Consider the following 16,383-nt stretch of genomic DNA (forward strand, 5'->3'; position numbering starts at 1 on the left):
GAGTCTCCTGGACGGTGTCTGGGTGGTTCTGAGGAGATAGACCTGGAGTCTCCTGGACGGTGATGGTGTCTGGGTGGTTCTGAGGAGATAGACCTGGAGTCTCCTGGACGGTGTTGGTGTCTGGGTGGTTCTGGGGAGATAGACCTGGAGTCTCCTGGACGGTGATGGTGTCTGGGTGGTTCTGGGGAGATAGACCTGGAGTCTCCTGGACGGTGTCTGGGTGGTTCTGAGGAGATAGACCTGGAGTCTCCTGGACGGTGTCTGGGTGGTTCTGAGGAGATAGACCTGGAGTCTCCTGGACGGTGTCTGGGTGGTTCTGAGGAGATAGACCTGGAGTCTCCTGGACGGTGTTGGTGTCTGGGTGGTTCTGGGGAGATAGACCTGGAGTCTCCTGGACGGTGATGGTGTCTGGGTGGTTCTGGGGAGATAGTTCTGGAGTCTCATGGACGGTGTTGGTGTCTGGGTGGTTCTGGGGAGATAGACCTGGGTCAGGTGGAAACATAACCATTATGATACAGATGCTGCTCTGTGTTGGTTAGAGGAGCAGCTTCCATCATACGTAACGTCTCAGTCTCAGTTAGAGGAGATGGAGGACCCCACAGAGTGTCTGAGGGCTGGTCCTCGTCATGACAACACAATGCTGCTGAATACTGACACTCTTTATCACCAGAGAAATCTCTCTTGTCCTCCATGTTGTGATGTTGACTCAGGGGGTTCAATTACTTCCTGTGTCGTATCCTTTATGGTGTCTCTGATGTCATATCCTGCATTTCTATCTGAGGTTCTGACCTCATATCCTGCCTAGAGAGCAGGCATGGTCTGGTGACGGGGCAGTCAGTAGGATATTGGCCCTGTATAGTGGCATCATGTTCCCTGTATAGTGGCATCATGTTCCCTGTATAGTGGCATCATGTTCCCTACGTAGGGCCCATTTGGTTATGGTCAAAGGTAGTGCCCTATGTATAGGGAATCCTCACACATCAGGCTCTCATTTCCCCACATAGAGGCTACATTACATTCAGACACATTTCTAAAGAAAGCCAGAAAGGTGAATATTGTACAGTAGACTACACATCTCAGTTGACTGTACAACAATAATAATCATCATCATCATCATAATTTAGTAAACTTCTATATACGGTTTTCATAGCACCTCAAAGCAAAACAACAAACAAGCAATATGTCATGACAGGTGAACCAATAACAGACCAAGTCTTTGAAAGCTGCTTCAACTGAAGATAGAGAGGGTCCGTTCATAGCTTTAGCGGAGAGAGACGTTCAGAGGATGGTAGACGATAGAGTCTGCTGATGATCTGGTAGAAACTCTTCCAAATCGGTGTAGCAGCAAATATGGCTGATGCCCTCAGCAGCTCTGAGCTCCAGAAAGATCATCCCACACAGTATAGAGTAGTAGCCAGTCGTCCTCACTATGAGCCCTCTGCCTCAGCACTGTTGTATTCCTCTGTCTCCCATTCTTATCACGTTTCAGGCCACTCCTTAAATTATGTTCTCAAAAGATCTGGAATTGGCAGCTTGGTGAAACAAAAAAAGATGGTACTGTGTCCAGATGCACTTTTTGTTGTTGTTCCAAACATAAGCTAGCTAGCCAAGCCAAAAAAAGTGTTTTAACCTGTCAGGCAACCTGCAAATCTGTGGCTCAAAAACACCAGATATATGCAATAAAAACTCCCAATGTTATCAAAAACAAAAGAGCTGATTTAAAAAAAAAAAAAATAATTTTAACTATGAAAAACACCTAAAAATAACAAAATATATGTATAAATTTACAGGAGCTCTGTGCTTAGGCTGCTATTAAGGCGCCCTGGCAACTATAGAACTCAACATCGACTGCTGTGATGTCAGCGCTCTCCTATACATTCCGTTTCATTACAGAATTTATCTATAATTTAGCCAAAGTAGTGAAAAGAATTACGAGAATGTTCTCCCGTTACTAATCTTTTTATTTTTCAATGTTTTGTCTTTATTTTATGCATTATTTCTCTAGTGATAAATTCTACTGTAAAATGAAAGACACAAACAATGTTTAACTTTCTGAATTTTTTATTCTTTCATTACAACGTTATTCCGTTCAATAGACCACACACCATATCATCACGACTCTCAAGTTTACTTTGTTATTATACCAATATTTGCGCATAAAAAAGATTATTTTTAGCATATTTTAAATTTTACACAAAAAATATCCCACCATGTCTTAACGGGGGGGGAAAAAAAATGATCACTTTACTCGCATAAAAACTGTGTATGGAAACTAAGTCAGTTATTTGAAGAGTTTCTGGTCCGGATCTGGCTGTAGATAGATAAACTCTTCCACAGGTGATGTCGAGCGTGACGACCAACAGCTGTTTCTACAAGTAAACACGATCACAGTGCCAAACTCCAGCCCCGTATTCATCTCTACATCCACCATCTCTACCGCCGACCTTGACCCAGCGTCTGTCCTCTGCAGCAGGCTGACCAGAGCAGGCATCAGCTGGAACTCAAACACCCTGATTGCTCCACAGTGACGGCAGCCAGGCTTAATCCAAGGCAGATCAGAGGGAGGGTCAGACAAAAAGAGAGGAGACCCGTGCCAGCTGTACCGTAACAGCTGCTCCGGACACACAGAGATTCTCTTCATGAAACGGGAGAACACTGCGTCTCCGTGTCTTGGGTTGTCTTTCTCGTACCTCTCCTCCCCTCCTCCACCCTCGGAGCTCCCGATGTTCCCTACTCCCTCTCTCTGCTCGTACTCCCTCAGCAGAGTCTCAGCGTGCTCCAGATCTGACTGACCACCCAGGTCAGTCTCATCCACCACACTGATGTAGAAAGGTTTGTAGGTAGGGATGTTACCCGGGACCTCCTCTTCCTCCTCCACCTTTTCGCCTCCTTCCAGATTGAGTCCCTGAAGTTTGCCACTCACATCCAACTCAGAGGAGGTCCCGGTGAATAAAAGGATCTCAGGGTCTTCTCCCCCAATATGAGCTTGGTTCTGGGCCTTGTCCCATCCATCATCTCCCCTATTCTGTTTGTCCTCTTCCTCGCCCCAGTCATCAGTCCCATCACACCAGTATGCGGTTGTCATGGGAACCTCTTTAACTGCGGCGTGGGCTGATGGTTGGACCACAGGGTTGGTCCTGACCTCTGATTCCAGACACTGAGATCGCAGAACCCTCCAGCTCTCCGGTTGTCCGCTGCACTGTGACCCGGGACAGGCGAACACGTTCAGGGTGCGGTGGTAAGGAGACGCCGCTAGAGGGCAGTACACCTGCACCACATGGGCCATGACCGCGCCGCACAGACCACAGCGTGGATGTTGCCATGATATCAATGGAAGCTTATCCGGTTTATCGCCAATTTTGTTCGTCATGTGAGACATCGGATATCGTTTTGAATCGATTGGCCCGTCACACAGTCCGATGAGAACTGCCTCGTCAACTCCAGCCATAGTTATTGTACTATTGTTTAGTTGTCAGAAATGGACTTGGATGATCCTTCGCCATGTTGAAACTCGTGAACGAGCTCCGTTACGTACAAGCGCCGTGACGTAATGACGCAGAGATTCGAGGCATAACGTAAGTGACGTTTCAGCGCATGCGCCGTGTTAAATTATTATTTACTTTTTTTACGAGATGTGAAGTTTCTTTTAGTTTCATATTCTTGTTGTGTTGTAACATAATACAATGTACGTTTGGTGTAATCGTTACTTGCACAATGTTGGGATAGCTAGTAAGTTAATTTATTAGTTGAGCATAACGTATTTGATTTCTGTTCCCTAACTCGGTCGGTGTAAGTTATTTTGCAAACATCAGGTGCTTGTTCACCGTTTGCATGATACTTTTCCCGGTCTACGATTTGTGTTTGTACGTTAAAGTGATTGTTTTGTTGTAACTAGCTACAGTACCTTGCTAGGTTAATAACTAAGTTTAGCTATCTCGCATTGTAGGTTCCATTGGTAAGTTTAGCTTAGATAAACCATCCACAACGCCATAAATTGGTTTAACTAGCTATAGAAGTCGATAATAAAAACACTATTGACAGCAACTAATGGTGACCATGTTTTGATCCATTGTAGCCAAGTTGTAATCGTCCCATTTGAAGCCTGAGCCGAGATGTTTAGTCCCAAACCGAGACTTCAGGACCGGCTGATCATCAGCCGGTAGAGCTGAATGACTGTTCCACCAACATGGCTAACAACCTGATCGCAGAGGTCAAGAGCAGAACTATTCCCACCCATTATTCATTACATTTTGTATTTAACGTTTATTTATATAATAGAGACATGATCCTATATAAATATAAGGTTTCACATTATTGTTATAGTCAAATATTATATATATTTGGGCTTCTTTCAGTCTGCAAATTATTTGTAATTCTTTTCCGCCCCTGACCCTCTACTCAACAACAACAAAAAAACGGCCTGCGGCTCATCATCTAGTTGATGATCATGTCTCTGTTTTGGGTCCATATCAGGATACCAGCTACATGTCTCTGTTTTGGGTCCATATCAGGATACCAGCTACATGTCTCTGTGTTGGGTCCATATCAGGATACCAGCTACATGTCACTGCAGTGTCCCTGTTTTGGGTCCATATCAGGAGACCAGCTACATGTCACTGCAGTGTCCCTGTTTTGGGTCCATATCAGGATACCAGCTACATGTCTCTGTTTTGGGTCCATATCAGGATACCAGCTACATGTCTCTGTTTTGGGTCCATATCAGGATACCAGCTACATGTCCCTGTTTTGGGTCCATATCAGGATACCAGCTACATGTCCCTGTTTTGGGTCCATATCAGGATACCAGCTACATGTCACTGTTTTGGGTCCATATCAGGATACCAGCTACATGTCACTGTTTTGGGTCCATATCAGGATACCAGCTACATGTCAGTGTTTTGGGTCCATATCAGGATGCCAGCTACATGTCCCTGTTTTGGGTCCATATCAGGATGCCAGCTACATGTCCCTGTTTTGGGTCCATATCAGGATACCAGCTACATGTCACTGCAGTGTCCCTGTTTTGGGTCCATATCAGGAGACCAGCTACATGTCACTGCAGTGTCCCTGTTTTGGGTCCATATCAGGATACCAGCTACATGTCACTGCAGTATCCCTGTTTTGGGTCCATATCAGGAGACCAGCTACATGTCTCTGTTTTGGGTCCATATCAGGATACCAGCTACATGTCTCTGTTTTGGGTCCATATCAGGATACCAGCTACATGTCCCTGTTTTGGGTCCATATCAGGATACCAGCTACATGTCTCTGTTTTGGGTCCATATCAGGATACCAGCTACATGTCTCTGTTTTGGGTCCATATCAGGATACCAGCTACATGTCAGTGTTTTGGGTCCATATCAGGATACCAGCTACATGTCTCTGTTTTGGGTCCATATCAGGATACCAGCTACATGTCTCTGTTTTGGGTCCATATCAGGATACCAGCTACATGTCTCTGTTTTGGGTCCATATCAGGATACCAGCTACATGTCCCTGTTTTGGGTCCATATCAGGATACCAGCTACATGTCTCTGTTTTGGGTCCATATCAGGATACCAGCTACATGTCTCTGTTTTGGGTCCATATCAGGATACCAGCTACATGTCACTGTTTTGGGTCCATATCAGGAGACCAGCTACATGTCACTGCAGTATCCCTGTTTTGGGTCCATATCAGGAGACCAGCTACATGTCACTGTTTTGGGTCCATATCAGGATACCAGCTACATGTCACTGTTTTGGGTCCATATCAGGAGACCAGCTACATGTCACTGCAGTATCCCTGTTTTGGGTCCATATCAGGAGACCAGCTACATGTCACTGTTTTGGGTCCATATCAGGATACCAGCTACATGTCAGTGTTTTGGGTCCATATCAGGATACCAGCTACATGTCAGTGTTTTGGGTCCATATCAGGATACCAGCTACATGTCACTGTTTTGGGTCCATATCAGGATACCAGCTACATGTCTCTGTTTTGGGTCCATATCAGGATGCCAGCTACATGTCACTGTTTTGGGTCCATATCAGGATACCAGCTACATGTCACTGTTTTGGGTCCATATCAGGATACCAGCTACATGTCACTGTTTTGGGTCCATATCAGGATGCCAGCTACATGTCACTGTTTTGGGTCCATATCAGGATGCCAGCTACATGTCTCTGTGTTGGGTCCATATCAGGATGCCAGCTACATGTCTCTGCAGTGTCCCTGTGTTGGGTCCATATCAGGATACCAGCTACATGTCTCTGCAGTGTCTCTGTGTTGGGTCCATATCAGGATGCCAGCTACATGTCTCTGCAGTGTCACTGTTTTGGGTTGATCTATATTGCGTCGTCATTTCATCCATCATTCTTGCCTTGCAAATGGCGACGGTGCAGTATGCTAGCAACCTGTCTACAGTGTTGTGCCGTAGTGTTTTTAATGAACTGTATCGCGCCGTTCATTCCCAGGCGTGGAGAATGATGATGGCGTGGTGCAGTATACCATCAGGCGGTCTGACACAGTGGCATCGGGGGCGTTGGCATCGACCTGGAGTTTTAAAGCAGACGTCCAGAGCATGCCCCCCAGAGGCGTCTTGAGTACGAGACTTGCTACGTGACATCCCATTAAGGTCCCTGTCGTGACGGGCAGCCCATCGCTAAGGGCTCGGCGGACGCCTCCATCAAAGTCTCTGGACACAGAGCGTATGCTGGCCAAGAGTGCCATGCCCACAGAGGTGAGAAGCAGAGGAGGCTAAGTCCCTATTCTTCACTCTTCTCCTAAATTGTACACTTGACACTCTCATGGATTAAGAAGTATTAGCTTGGAGTTTTCCCACCGTTGTTAAATCCATGACTGGAAGTGTAGAGAATCGGGATGCATGCCTTTTCCCTGCCTAGTGCTCTACGTTCGTCCGGAGCCCAGTGAACGGAACGCTGTGCTCCCTGTGTGTTCTAGGTGATGACGAATGAGACGGCCCAGCAGAACGTGGAGAACCACCCTTTGATCAGAACACTGTACGACCACGTTTACGAGCTCACGTCTTGGCATTCCACCCCACCGAACAGATTCTGGCGTCGGGAGTCACGTGACTACATCCTCAAACTGTTTGACTACTCAAAGCCCTCTGCCAAGAGGGTCTTCAAACACCTACAGGTCTGTTGGGACAGAGTTAGACATTGGTTTGTTAAGGCTATACGTTCTTCGTAACCCACCAGAATGTCCTGGAGAGTAGGGCCTCTCACACTCTGATTATCCAACACCTTTCTTTATTGGTTAAAAAAAAAGATTAGACCAACACAGTATCTGTGTCGTGTCACGAATAATGATGTGTGTTTCCTTCTCACAGGAAGCAGAGATGCTGTGGTCCATTTCCTACCACCCGTTAGATGACTTCCTGTAGATGGGGACGCAGCACGCCATCCTCAGCCTCGATGTGTGTGGCTCTTGATATGTCTCTGTCTTGATGTCTCTGTGTGTGTCTCTCTCTCTTAGTGTGTGTGTGTGTGTGTGTGTGTCTCTCTCTTGGTGTGTGTGTCTCTCTCTGTGTGTGTGTGTGTGTGTGTGTGTGTGTGTGTGTGTGTGTGTGTGTGTGTGTGTGTGTGTGTGTGTGTGTGTGTGTGTGTGTGTGTGTGTGTGTGTGTGTGTGTGTGTGTGTGTGTGTGTGTGTCTCTCTCTCTCGCTGTAAACAGAGACCTGTTTATTATGAGATGTTGTCCTGTCTACAGAACCCTGGCTGATTTTTAAATGAACAATGTTATTGGGAATCTAATCATGAATAATGAGAAGATAAAGTGATCGACATTCATATTTTTATTTCATCTTTTGATTTAAAAAAAAAAACAACTTTGTAGTTGACTCAGTGTTGTAACTTCTTTTCCACTTTTTTATTTCGTTTTTTGTCTTTCTGTCTGTCACAGATTTTTTATTAAATCCTTAAAGTGAAGTTGCCCTGTTTTGCTAATCATATACACATAATAATAATACCTGTTTTTGTGAGGAACACTGACCTGGGACCTGGTTTGATTCTGCTCTTCTAGTTCAATCAGACATTTGGATTGAAACAGATTGGCACCCAGGGTAGAGAAACACTTGCATGACGATTCACCATGAATTGAAATTCCGCTGCTCTTATCGATCGCTGCATACACTGAGTATACCAAGTACACCCCCCCCCCCCCCCTCCCCTTTTGCCCTCAGAAAAGCCTCAAGTCGTCGGGGCGTGGACTCTACAAGGTGTTGAAAGCGTTCCACAGGGATGCTGGTCCATGTTGACTCCAATGCTTCCCCACAGTTGTGTCAAATTATCTGGATGTCCTTTGGGGTGGTGGACCATTCTTTTCTACACACGGGAATCTGTTGTGCATGGAAAAACCCAGCAGCGTTGCAGTTCTTAACACATGGCACCTCCTACCATACCCTGTTCAAAGGTACTTAAATATGTCACAAATTCACCCCTCTTTCACCTGGTCAGTCTGTTTTGGAAAGAGCAGGTGTTCTTAATGTTTTGTTCAGTCTAAACTGCCATCCTAGAAGTTTTTGTGTGACTTCAAATTCAGGGGCGTTGTACACAAATTCATCAGCGATTGGATTGTCTTAACAAATCGGAGTATCAAAGTTGAAAAAGTCATCATGTAGGTCAGCTTTTGCCCAACCCGTCGGTTTCTGGCACCAATGATTAGAAATCGTTGGGACTCATGGTGGCGAAGAAACGTCAGTTGGCTGAAGCGATGTGGATGGGTAGTCATCACTTGGCTGAAGCGATGTGGATGGGTAGTCATCACTTGGCTGAAGCGATGTGAATGGATCGCTTGGCTGAAGCGATGTGGATGGATAGCCATCACTTGGCTGAAGCGATGTGGATGGATAGCCATCACTTGGCTGAAGCGATGTGGATGGGTAGTCATCACTTGGCTGAAGCGATGTGAATGGATCGCTTGGCTGAAGCGATGTGGATGGATAGCCATCGCTTGGCTGAAGCGATGTGGATGGATAGCCATCACTTGGCTGAAGCGATGTGGATGGATAGCCATCACTTGGCTGAAGCGACGTCATAAAGTTGGGCTGTGGGTGTTAGGTGGAGAAACAGAGAGAGCTAACAGACCTCACTGATGCAGGAGACCGCAGCTTTCTCAGTGATTGGCTGTTGCTGTGGTCAGTGGTTTAAGCTGAGCACATAGGGACTTCACAGTAGACTGATGTTTACTGTTTAGTCAGTGGTGCTAGCACATTTACACAGGAAAACCCACAGCGTTATTCTGTTCTGACTCATACCACAATATAACCTGACATGAGTGTCAAATTTTCTCATGTAAGTCTTGGTGGGAAACATGCCAGCAAAGCCACAACACTTCACAATACATGAATTGCACTATAACGGTGACAAGCGATGCCCACAAACTGTTAAGGCCTACGTAAAGCTGTCCTTACACCTTACCACAAATCATGCTTCATTGACAGCATGGCCAATGTTGAATGTTTATCATTTTAAACTAGGAAAAGAGACCCTTAATCTTAGACTTGGGACCACACAGCCACTGCATTGAATAGCAGGCTAATGATTGCTTTGCCTTGCTTGCAGTTAGCCACTGATTCCATCCAAACCACTCATTGTTGAATTTCCGATTTCCAACTTGTTGTGTAATGTTTATGTCTAATGGCCGATGAGCAACGATATGTTTTATCTGTCATTTCTCTTCGTTATTTCTCTTCATATGACAAGGATTAAAAAGGATTATCCAGTGGGTTGTCGACTTCATTCATAATGATGACTGCTAGTTAAGGTTTTGAAAGTAGGATGTTGACATGATCAGTCCAATCAAAGCTACTGTAGATATAACGTGATTTGACATCATTTTATCTGTGGCCAATGGCCTTCTTGGATGGGCACTTCTAATGTAACTCTGTGGCTAGCACACAAGGGGCTAGAATTTTGTATCTCTACCCTTAGACTTGGCGGTGACGTAGTGTCCACATGAGTGACGGAACACTGAGCCAATCACGGCGCAACGCTACGTATTTTCTGCTGGCTCGCCCCACCACCACAGAAAGCACTGAGCTGGGCTGAAACACTTGTATATTCCTCTGGCTGCCCCACCACCACAGAAAGCACTGAGCTGGGCTGAAACACCTGTATATTCCTCTGGCTGCCCCTCCACCACAGAAAGCACTGAGCTGGGCTGAAACACCTGTATATTCCTCTGGCTGCCCCTCCACCACAGAAAGCACTGAGCTGGGCTGAAACACCTGTATATTCCTCTGGCTGCCCCTCCACCACCACAGAAAGCACTGAGCTATAGGCTGAAACACCTGTATATTCCTCTGGCTGCCCCTCCACCACAGAAAGCACTGAGCTGGGCTGAAACACCTGTATATTCCTCTGGCTGCCCCTCCACCACCACAGAAAGCACTGAGCTGGGCTGAAACACCTGTATATTCCTCTGGCTGCCCCACCACCACAGAAAGCACTGAGCTGGGCTGAAACACCTGTATATTCCTCTGGCTGCCCCTCCACCACAGAAAGCACTGAGCTGGGCTGAAACACCTGTATATTCCTCTGGCTGCCCCTCCACCACAGAAAGCACTGAGCTGGGCTGAAACACCTGTATATTCCTCTGGCTGCCCCACCACCACAGAAAGCAATGAGCTGGGCTGAAACACCTGTATATTCCTCTGGCTGCCCCTCCACCACCACAGAAAGCACTGAGCTGGGCTGAAACACCTGTATATTCCTCTGGCTGCCCCTCCACCACAGAAAGCACTGAGCTGGGCTGAAACACCTGTATATTCCTCTGGCTGCCCCACCACCACAGAAAGCACTGAGCTAGGCTGAAACACCTGTATATTCCTCTGGCTGCCCCTCCACCACAGAAAGCACTGAGCTGGGCTGAAACACCTGTATATTCCTCTGGCTGCCCCTCCACCACAGAAAGCACTGAGCTGGGCTGAAACACCTGTATATTCCTCTGGCTGCCCCTCCACCACAGAAAGCACTGAGCTGGGCTGAAACACCTGTATATTCCTCTGGCTGCCCCTCCACCACAGAAAGCACTGAGCTGGGCTGAAACACCTGTATATTCCTCTGGCTGCCCCACCACCACAGAAAGCACTGAGCTGGGCTGAAACACCTGTATATTGGAGCTGCTTTACTCTGATTGATATTTATTTTAACATTGTTTGCAAACTGATTTGTGACACTTATTAAAGCCAAAATAACGAACAACAGGCACAATTTTTTTTAATTTTTAATTTTTGCTAGAAAATGTGGGGCTCAACAAGTGATGGTAACAAAAAATAAATAACATGTGAGTCATTTAGCAGATTATGTTATACAGAGTGACTTAGGGGGGGGGGGGGTATCGGAGGAGGGGGGTAACATTGAAAAGTCATATCCCCCAACCCAGTCATAAACCCCCAACCCAATCATATCCCCCATACCCCCAACCCAGTCATATACCTCAACCCAGTCATATCCCCATACCCCCAACCCAGTCATATACCCCAACCCAGTCATATCCCCCATACCCCCAACCCAGTCATATACCCCCAACCCAGTCATAACCCCCAGCCCAGTCATATACCCCCAACCCAGTCTTAACCCCCAACCCAGTCATATCCCCCATACCCCCAACCCAATCATATCCCCCATACCCCCAACCCAATCATATCCCCCATACCCCCAACCCAGTCATATACCCCCAACCCAGTCATAACCCCCAGCCCAGTCATATACCCCCAACCCAGTCTTAACCCCCAACCCAGTCATATCCCCCATACCCCCAACCCAATCATATCCCCCATACCCCCAACCCAGTCATATACCCCAACCCAGTCATATACCCCCAACCCAGTCATATCCCCCATACCCCCAACCCAGTCATATCCCCATACCCCCAACCCAGTCATATCCCCCATACCCCCAACCCAGTCATATACCCCCAACCCAGTCATATCCCCCATACCCCCAACCCAGTCATATACCCCCAACCCAGTCATAACCCCCATACCCCCAACCCAGTCATATCCCCCAACCCAGTCATATCCCCCATACCCCCAACCCAGTCATATCCCCCATACCCCCAACCCAGTCATAACCCCCAACCCAGTCATATCCCCCATACCCCCAACCCAGTCATAACCCCCAACCCAGTCATATCCCCCATACCCCCAACCCAGTCATAACCCCCAACCCAGTCATATCCCCCATACCCCCAACCCAGTCATATCCCCCCAACCCAGTCATATACCCCATACCCCCAACCCAGTCATATACCCCCAACCCAGTCATATCCCCCATACCCCCAACCCAGTCATATCCCCCAACCCAGTCATATACCCCCAACCCAGTCATATCCCCCATAGCCCCAACCCAGTCATATCCCCCATACCCCCAAACCAGTCATATACCCCCAACCCAGTCATATCCCCCATACCCCCAACCCAGTCATATCCCCCATACCCCCAACCCAGTCATATCCCCCATACCCCCAATCCAGTCATGTCCCCATACCCCCAACCCAGTCATAACCCCCATACCCCCAACCCAGTCATACCCCCGACCCAGTCATATCCCCCATACCCCCAAACCAGTCATAACCCCCATACCCCCAATCCAGTCATATCCCCCAACCCAGTCATATCCCCCATACTCCCTAACCAGTCATAACCCCCATACCCCCAACCCAGTCATATCCCCAATACCCCCAACCCAGACATATCCCCATACCCCCAACCCAGTCATATCCCCCCAACCCAGTCATATCCCCCATACGCCCAACCCAGTCATAACCCCCAACCCAGTCATATCGCCCATACCCCCAACCCCGTCATATCCCCCATACCCCCAACCCAGTCATATCCCCCATACCCCCAACCCCGTCATATACCCCCAACCCAGTCATATCCCCCATACCCCCAACCCAGTCATATCCCCCCAACCCAGTCATATCCCCCATACCCCCAACCCCGTCATATCCCCCATACCCCCAACCCAGTCATATCCCCCATACCCCCAACCCCGTCATATCCCCCATACCCCCAACCCCGTCATATCCCCCATACCCCCAACCCAGTCATATCCCCCATACCCCCAACCCAGTCATATCCCCCAACCCAGTCATATCCCCCATACCCCCAACCCCGTCATATACCCCCAACCCAGTCATATCCCCCATACCCCCAACCCAGTCATATCCCCCAACCCAGTCATATCCCCCATACCCCCAACCCCGTCATATACCCCCGACCCAGTCATATCCCCCATACCCCCAACCCAGTCATCTCCCCCATACCCCCAACCCAGTCATCTCCCCCCAACCCAATTATATCCCCCAACCCAGTCAGTCAAATCCCAGACAACTTGTTATATTATCCTCTAAGACTAGAGATTGAAGAATCCAGGACTTTCAAACAAAAAAAACCTAAATGAATAAACCTCCGAGATGAACAGAGGAATGAAACTGAGTAAAAAAAAGGGGAAATGAAAATACCGAAGAATGAAACCCCCTCTGGTTGGATGGAACAGAAGATGGTAAACCATACAACCCAACTGACACACTTCTGCTTTAGAAACACTCATGAGCTAGTTACGGTCTCTGGTGTGGAAAAAAAGAGTGGAAGAGTGAGTTAGCAGGGTGAGGGGTGAGTTAGCGGGGTGAGGTGTGGGTGAGGGGTGAGGAGTGAGTTAGCGGGGTGAGGGGTGAGTTAGCTGGGTGAGGGGTGAGGAGTGAGTTAGCGGGGTGAGTTAGCTGGGTGAGGGGTGAGTTAGCGGGGTGAGTTAGCGGGGTGAGGGGTGAGTTAGCAGGGTGAGGGGTGAGTTAGCAGGGTGAGGGGTGAGTTAACGGGGTGAGGGGTGAGTTAGCAGGGTGAGGGGTGAGTTAGCAGGGTGAGGGGTGAGTTAGCAGGGTGAGGGGTGAGTTAGCGGGGTGAGGGGTGAGTTAACGGGGTGAGGGGTGAGTTAGCAGGGTGAGGGGTGAGTTAGCAGGGTGAGGGGTGAGTTAGCAGGGTGAGTTAGCAGGGTTGGGGTGAGTTAGCGGGGTGAGGGGTGAGTTAGCGGGGTGAGGGGTGAGTTAGCAGGGTGAGGGGTGAGTTAGCGGGGTGAGGGGTGAGTTAGCGGGGTGAGGGGTGAGTTAGCAGGGTGAGGGGTGAGTTAGCAGGGTGAGGGGAGAGTTAGCGGGGTGAGGGGTGAGTTAGCAGGGTGAGGGGTGAGTTAGTGAGGTGAGGGGTGAGTTAGCTGGGTGAGGGGTGAGTTAGCAGGGTGAGGGGTGAGTTAGTGAGGTGAGGGGTGAGTTAGCAGGGTGAGGGGTGAGTTAGCTGGGTGAGGGGTGAGTTAGCAGGGTGAGGAGTGAGTTAGCAGGGTGAGGAGTGAGTTAGCAGGGTGAGGGGTGAGTTAGCGGGGTGAGTTAGCATGGTGAGGGGTGAGTTAGCAGGGTGAGGGGTGAGTTAGCAGGGTGAGGGGTGAGTTAGCAGGGTGAGGGGTGAGTTAGCGGGTTGAGGGGTGAGTTAGCGGGGTGAGTTAGAGGGATGAGGGTGTGGCCAAGGAGAGAGGGGTGCTTCATCCAGCCATTGAGAAACCAGGAAACCCCATCTGTCAAAGCCGCTGAGCGTCCTGCCCCTTCGGTGACGGGTCTGGGGCTCTGTGACAAGCACACAGTGTGTTTCAGAGAGGGAGAGAGGGACAATCACCGCAGCCCTGCTTCACAGACAGGACATCACTCTTGCTTGAACTGAAATTGGTGCCCGTACTGTATATATTTTAGGTCTAGGCCGATATTCTACAAGAGGTGCAGGAACTCAAGCTGTTAAAAAAAAATTTGCCTCAACTTCCAGTGTGTTTTTACTCAAGTCAAACACTGGATTCAGCAGACAGATAGACAGACAAGCAGACAGACAGACAGACAGACAAGCAGACAGATAGACAGACAAGCAGACAGACAAAACCCCCTAGTTATGTTTGACGGTATAGAGGAGGACCTGTGAACTGGACTACTAAACTAACAACTGTTTTTCCCGAGTTGCTGGATACGGAGGATTTTCAATATGGAGGTACGGTCCAGCACTTTGACAACTGATCATTTTGTGCAATGTAAATCAACCGGTTATCTAGTGTTTGAAGTCTATGTAGACATTTTGTGTGTTTTGCTCTTTCCAGTCGCTGGTTCATTCATTCATTCATTGCCTTAGTTTATGTTGTGCCGTTCTGAAAGGAATGTTTGCTTGTAGACCACCTGCTTCGATTTCACTTTGAGTTGCTGTGTCAGCGAGTAGCTACCTCCTATTTCCATGCCCCTCACCCCTCTACCCCAACTCCCCCCCCCCCCCCCCCCCCAGCTCTGTAATACGAGAGTATTTCTTGTCAGAGAGATTCTCAGCCTTTTATGAGCCTCATTAAACCCTCAGCCTTTAGAAGATGTATAGAAGCCAGGCTTTGAGAAGTCCAATAGATCCAAAAGTTGTGTCCCCAACTGACAGCCTTGTCCTCTGCATAGTTTTTGACCAGGCTTCATAGGGAGGGTTGTATTTGGTACAGACACCAGGCTTCAGAAGCTGTGTATGAAGACACGCTGTTGAACCAACTAACAGCTAAAGCCAGATCTCTGGAGCTTCGCAGCTGATCTCAAGTGTTTTAAAAGCGTGAAGCTCTGTAGCTGCTGGTGAGAGGATTACAAGTTGGAATGAGACAGCAGCGCTATGTACTGACAGGGTCTGTGTCCCTCTGTCTGTCTGGGTCTGTGTCCCTCTGTCAGGGTCTGTGTCCCTCTGTCTGTCAGGGTCTGTGTCCCTCTGTCTGTCTGGGTCTGTGTCCCTCTGTCTGTCTGGGTCTGTCTGGGTCTGTGTCCCTCTGTCTGTCAGGGTCTGTGTCCCTCTGTCTGTCAGGGTCTGTGTCCCTCTGTCTGTCTGGGTCTGTCTGGGTCTGTGTCCCTCTGTCTGTCTGGGTCTGTGTCCCTCTGTCTGTCAGGGTCAGTGTCCTCTGTCAGGTTCAGTGTCCTCTGTCAGGGTCTGTGTCCTCTGTCTGTCAGGGTCTGTGTCCTCTGTCTGTCAGGGTCTGTCAGGGTCTGTGTCCCTCTGTCTGTCTGGGTCTGTGTCCCTCTGTCTGTCAGGGTCAGTGTCCTCTGTCAGGTTCAGTGTCCTCTGTCAGGGTCTGTGTCCTCTGTCTGTCAGGGTCTGTCAGGGTCTGTGTCCCTCTGTCTGTCAGGGTCTGTGTCCCTCTGTCTGTCAGGGTCTGTGTCCCTCTGTCTGTCAGGGTCTGTGTCCCTCTGTCTGTCAGGGTCAGTGTCCTCTGTCAGGTTCAGTGTCCTCTGTCAGGGTTTGTGTCCCTCTGTCTGTCAGGGTCAGTGTCCCTCTGTCTGTCAGGGTCTGTGTCCCTCTGTCTGTCTGGGTCTGTGTCCCTCTGTCTGTCAG

General features: G+C 48.7%; 2 protein-coding genes and 1 non-coding gene across 3 annotated transcripts in view; 2 read left to right on the top strand and 1 right to left on the bottom strand.

The window, feature by feature from the left end:
• Positions 1-2,043: 2,043 nt before the first annotated feature.
• pdcd2l (programmed cell death 2-like) lies at positions 2,044-3,555 on the bottom strand. Its single transcript, XM_014168455.3, has one exon. It carries the CDS (start codon positions 3,446-3,448, stop codon positions 2,282-2,284), a length of 1,167 nt encoding a protein of 388 aa, XP_014023930.1. The 5' UTR covers positions 3,449-3,555; the 3' UTR covers positions 2,044-2,281.
• Positions 3,556-4,186: 631 nt separating this feature from the next.
• Positions 4,187-7,816, top strand: LOC106583836 (cleavage stimulation factor subunit 1). Its single transcript, XR_014382179.1, has 5 exons — positions 4,187-4,210; positions 6,185-6,266; positions 6,456-6,721; positions 6,943-7,140; positions 7,334-7,816. It is a non-coding gene; the product is annotated as a cleavage stimulation factor subunit 1 (transcript).
• A 6,757-nt stretch (positions 7,817-14,573) lies between these two features.
• cass4 (Cas scaffold protein family member 4) overlaps positions 14,574-16,383 on the top strand; it is a 37,322-nt gene continuing 35,512 nt past the window's right edge. The window contains exon 1 of the mRNA XM_014168444.3: positions 14,574-15,027. Coding sequence (XP_014023919.2) covers positions 15,022-15,027 — 6 coding nt within the window. The 5' untranslated portion in view covers positions 14,574-15,021. The remainder of the gene's footprint in view (positions 15,028-16,383) is intronic.

Source organism: Salmo salar, chromosome 22 (assembly GCF_965601325.2).
Source record: "Salmo salar chromosome 22, fSalSal1, whole genome shotgun sequence".
Lineage (NCBI taxonomy): Eukaryota > Metazoa > Chordata > Actinopteri > Salmoniformes > Salmonidae > Salmo > Salmo salar.

Coding starts and splice junctions, on each gene's coding strand:
- pdcd2l (XM_014168455.3), bottom strand. CDS start 3,448: ATGGCTGGAGTTGACGAGGCAGTTCTCATCGGACTGTGTGACGGGCCA.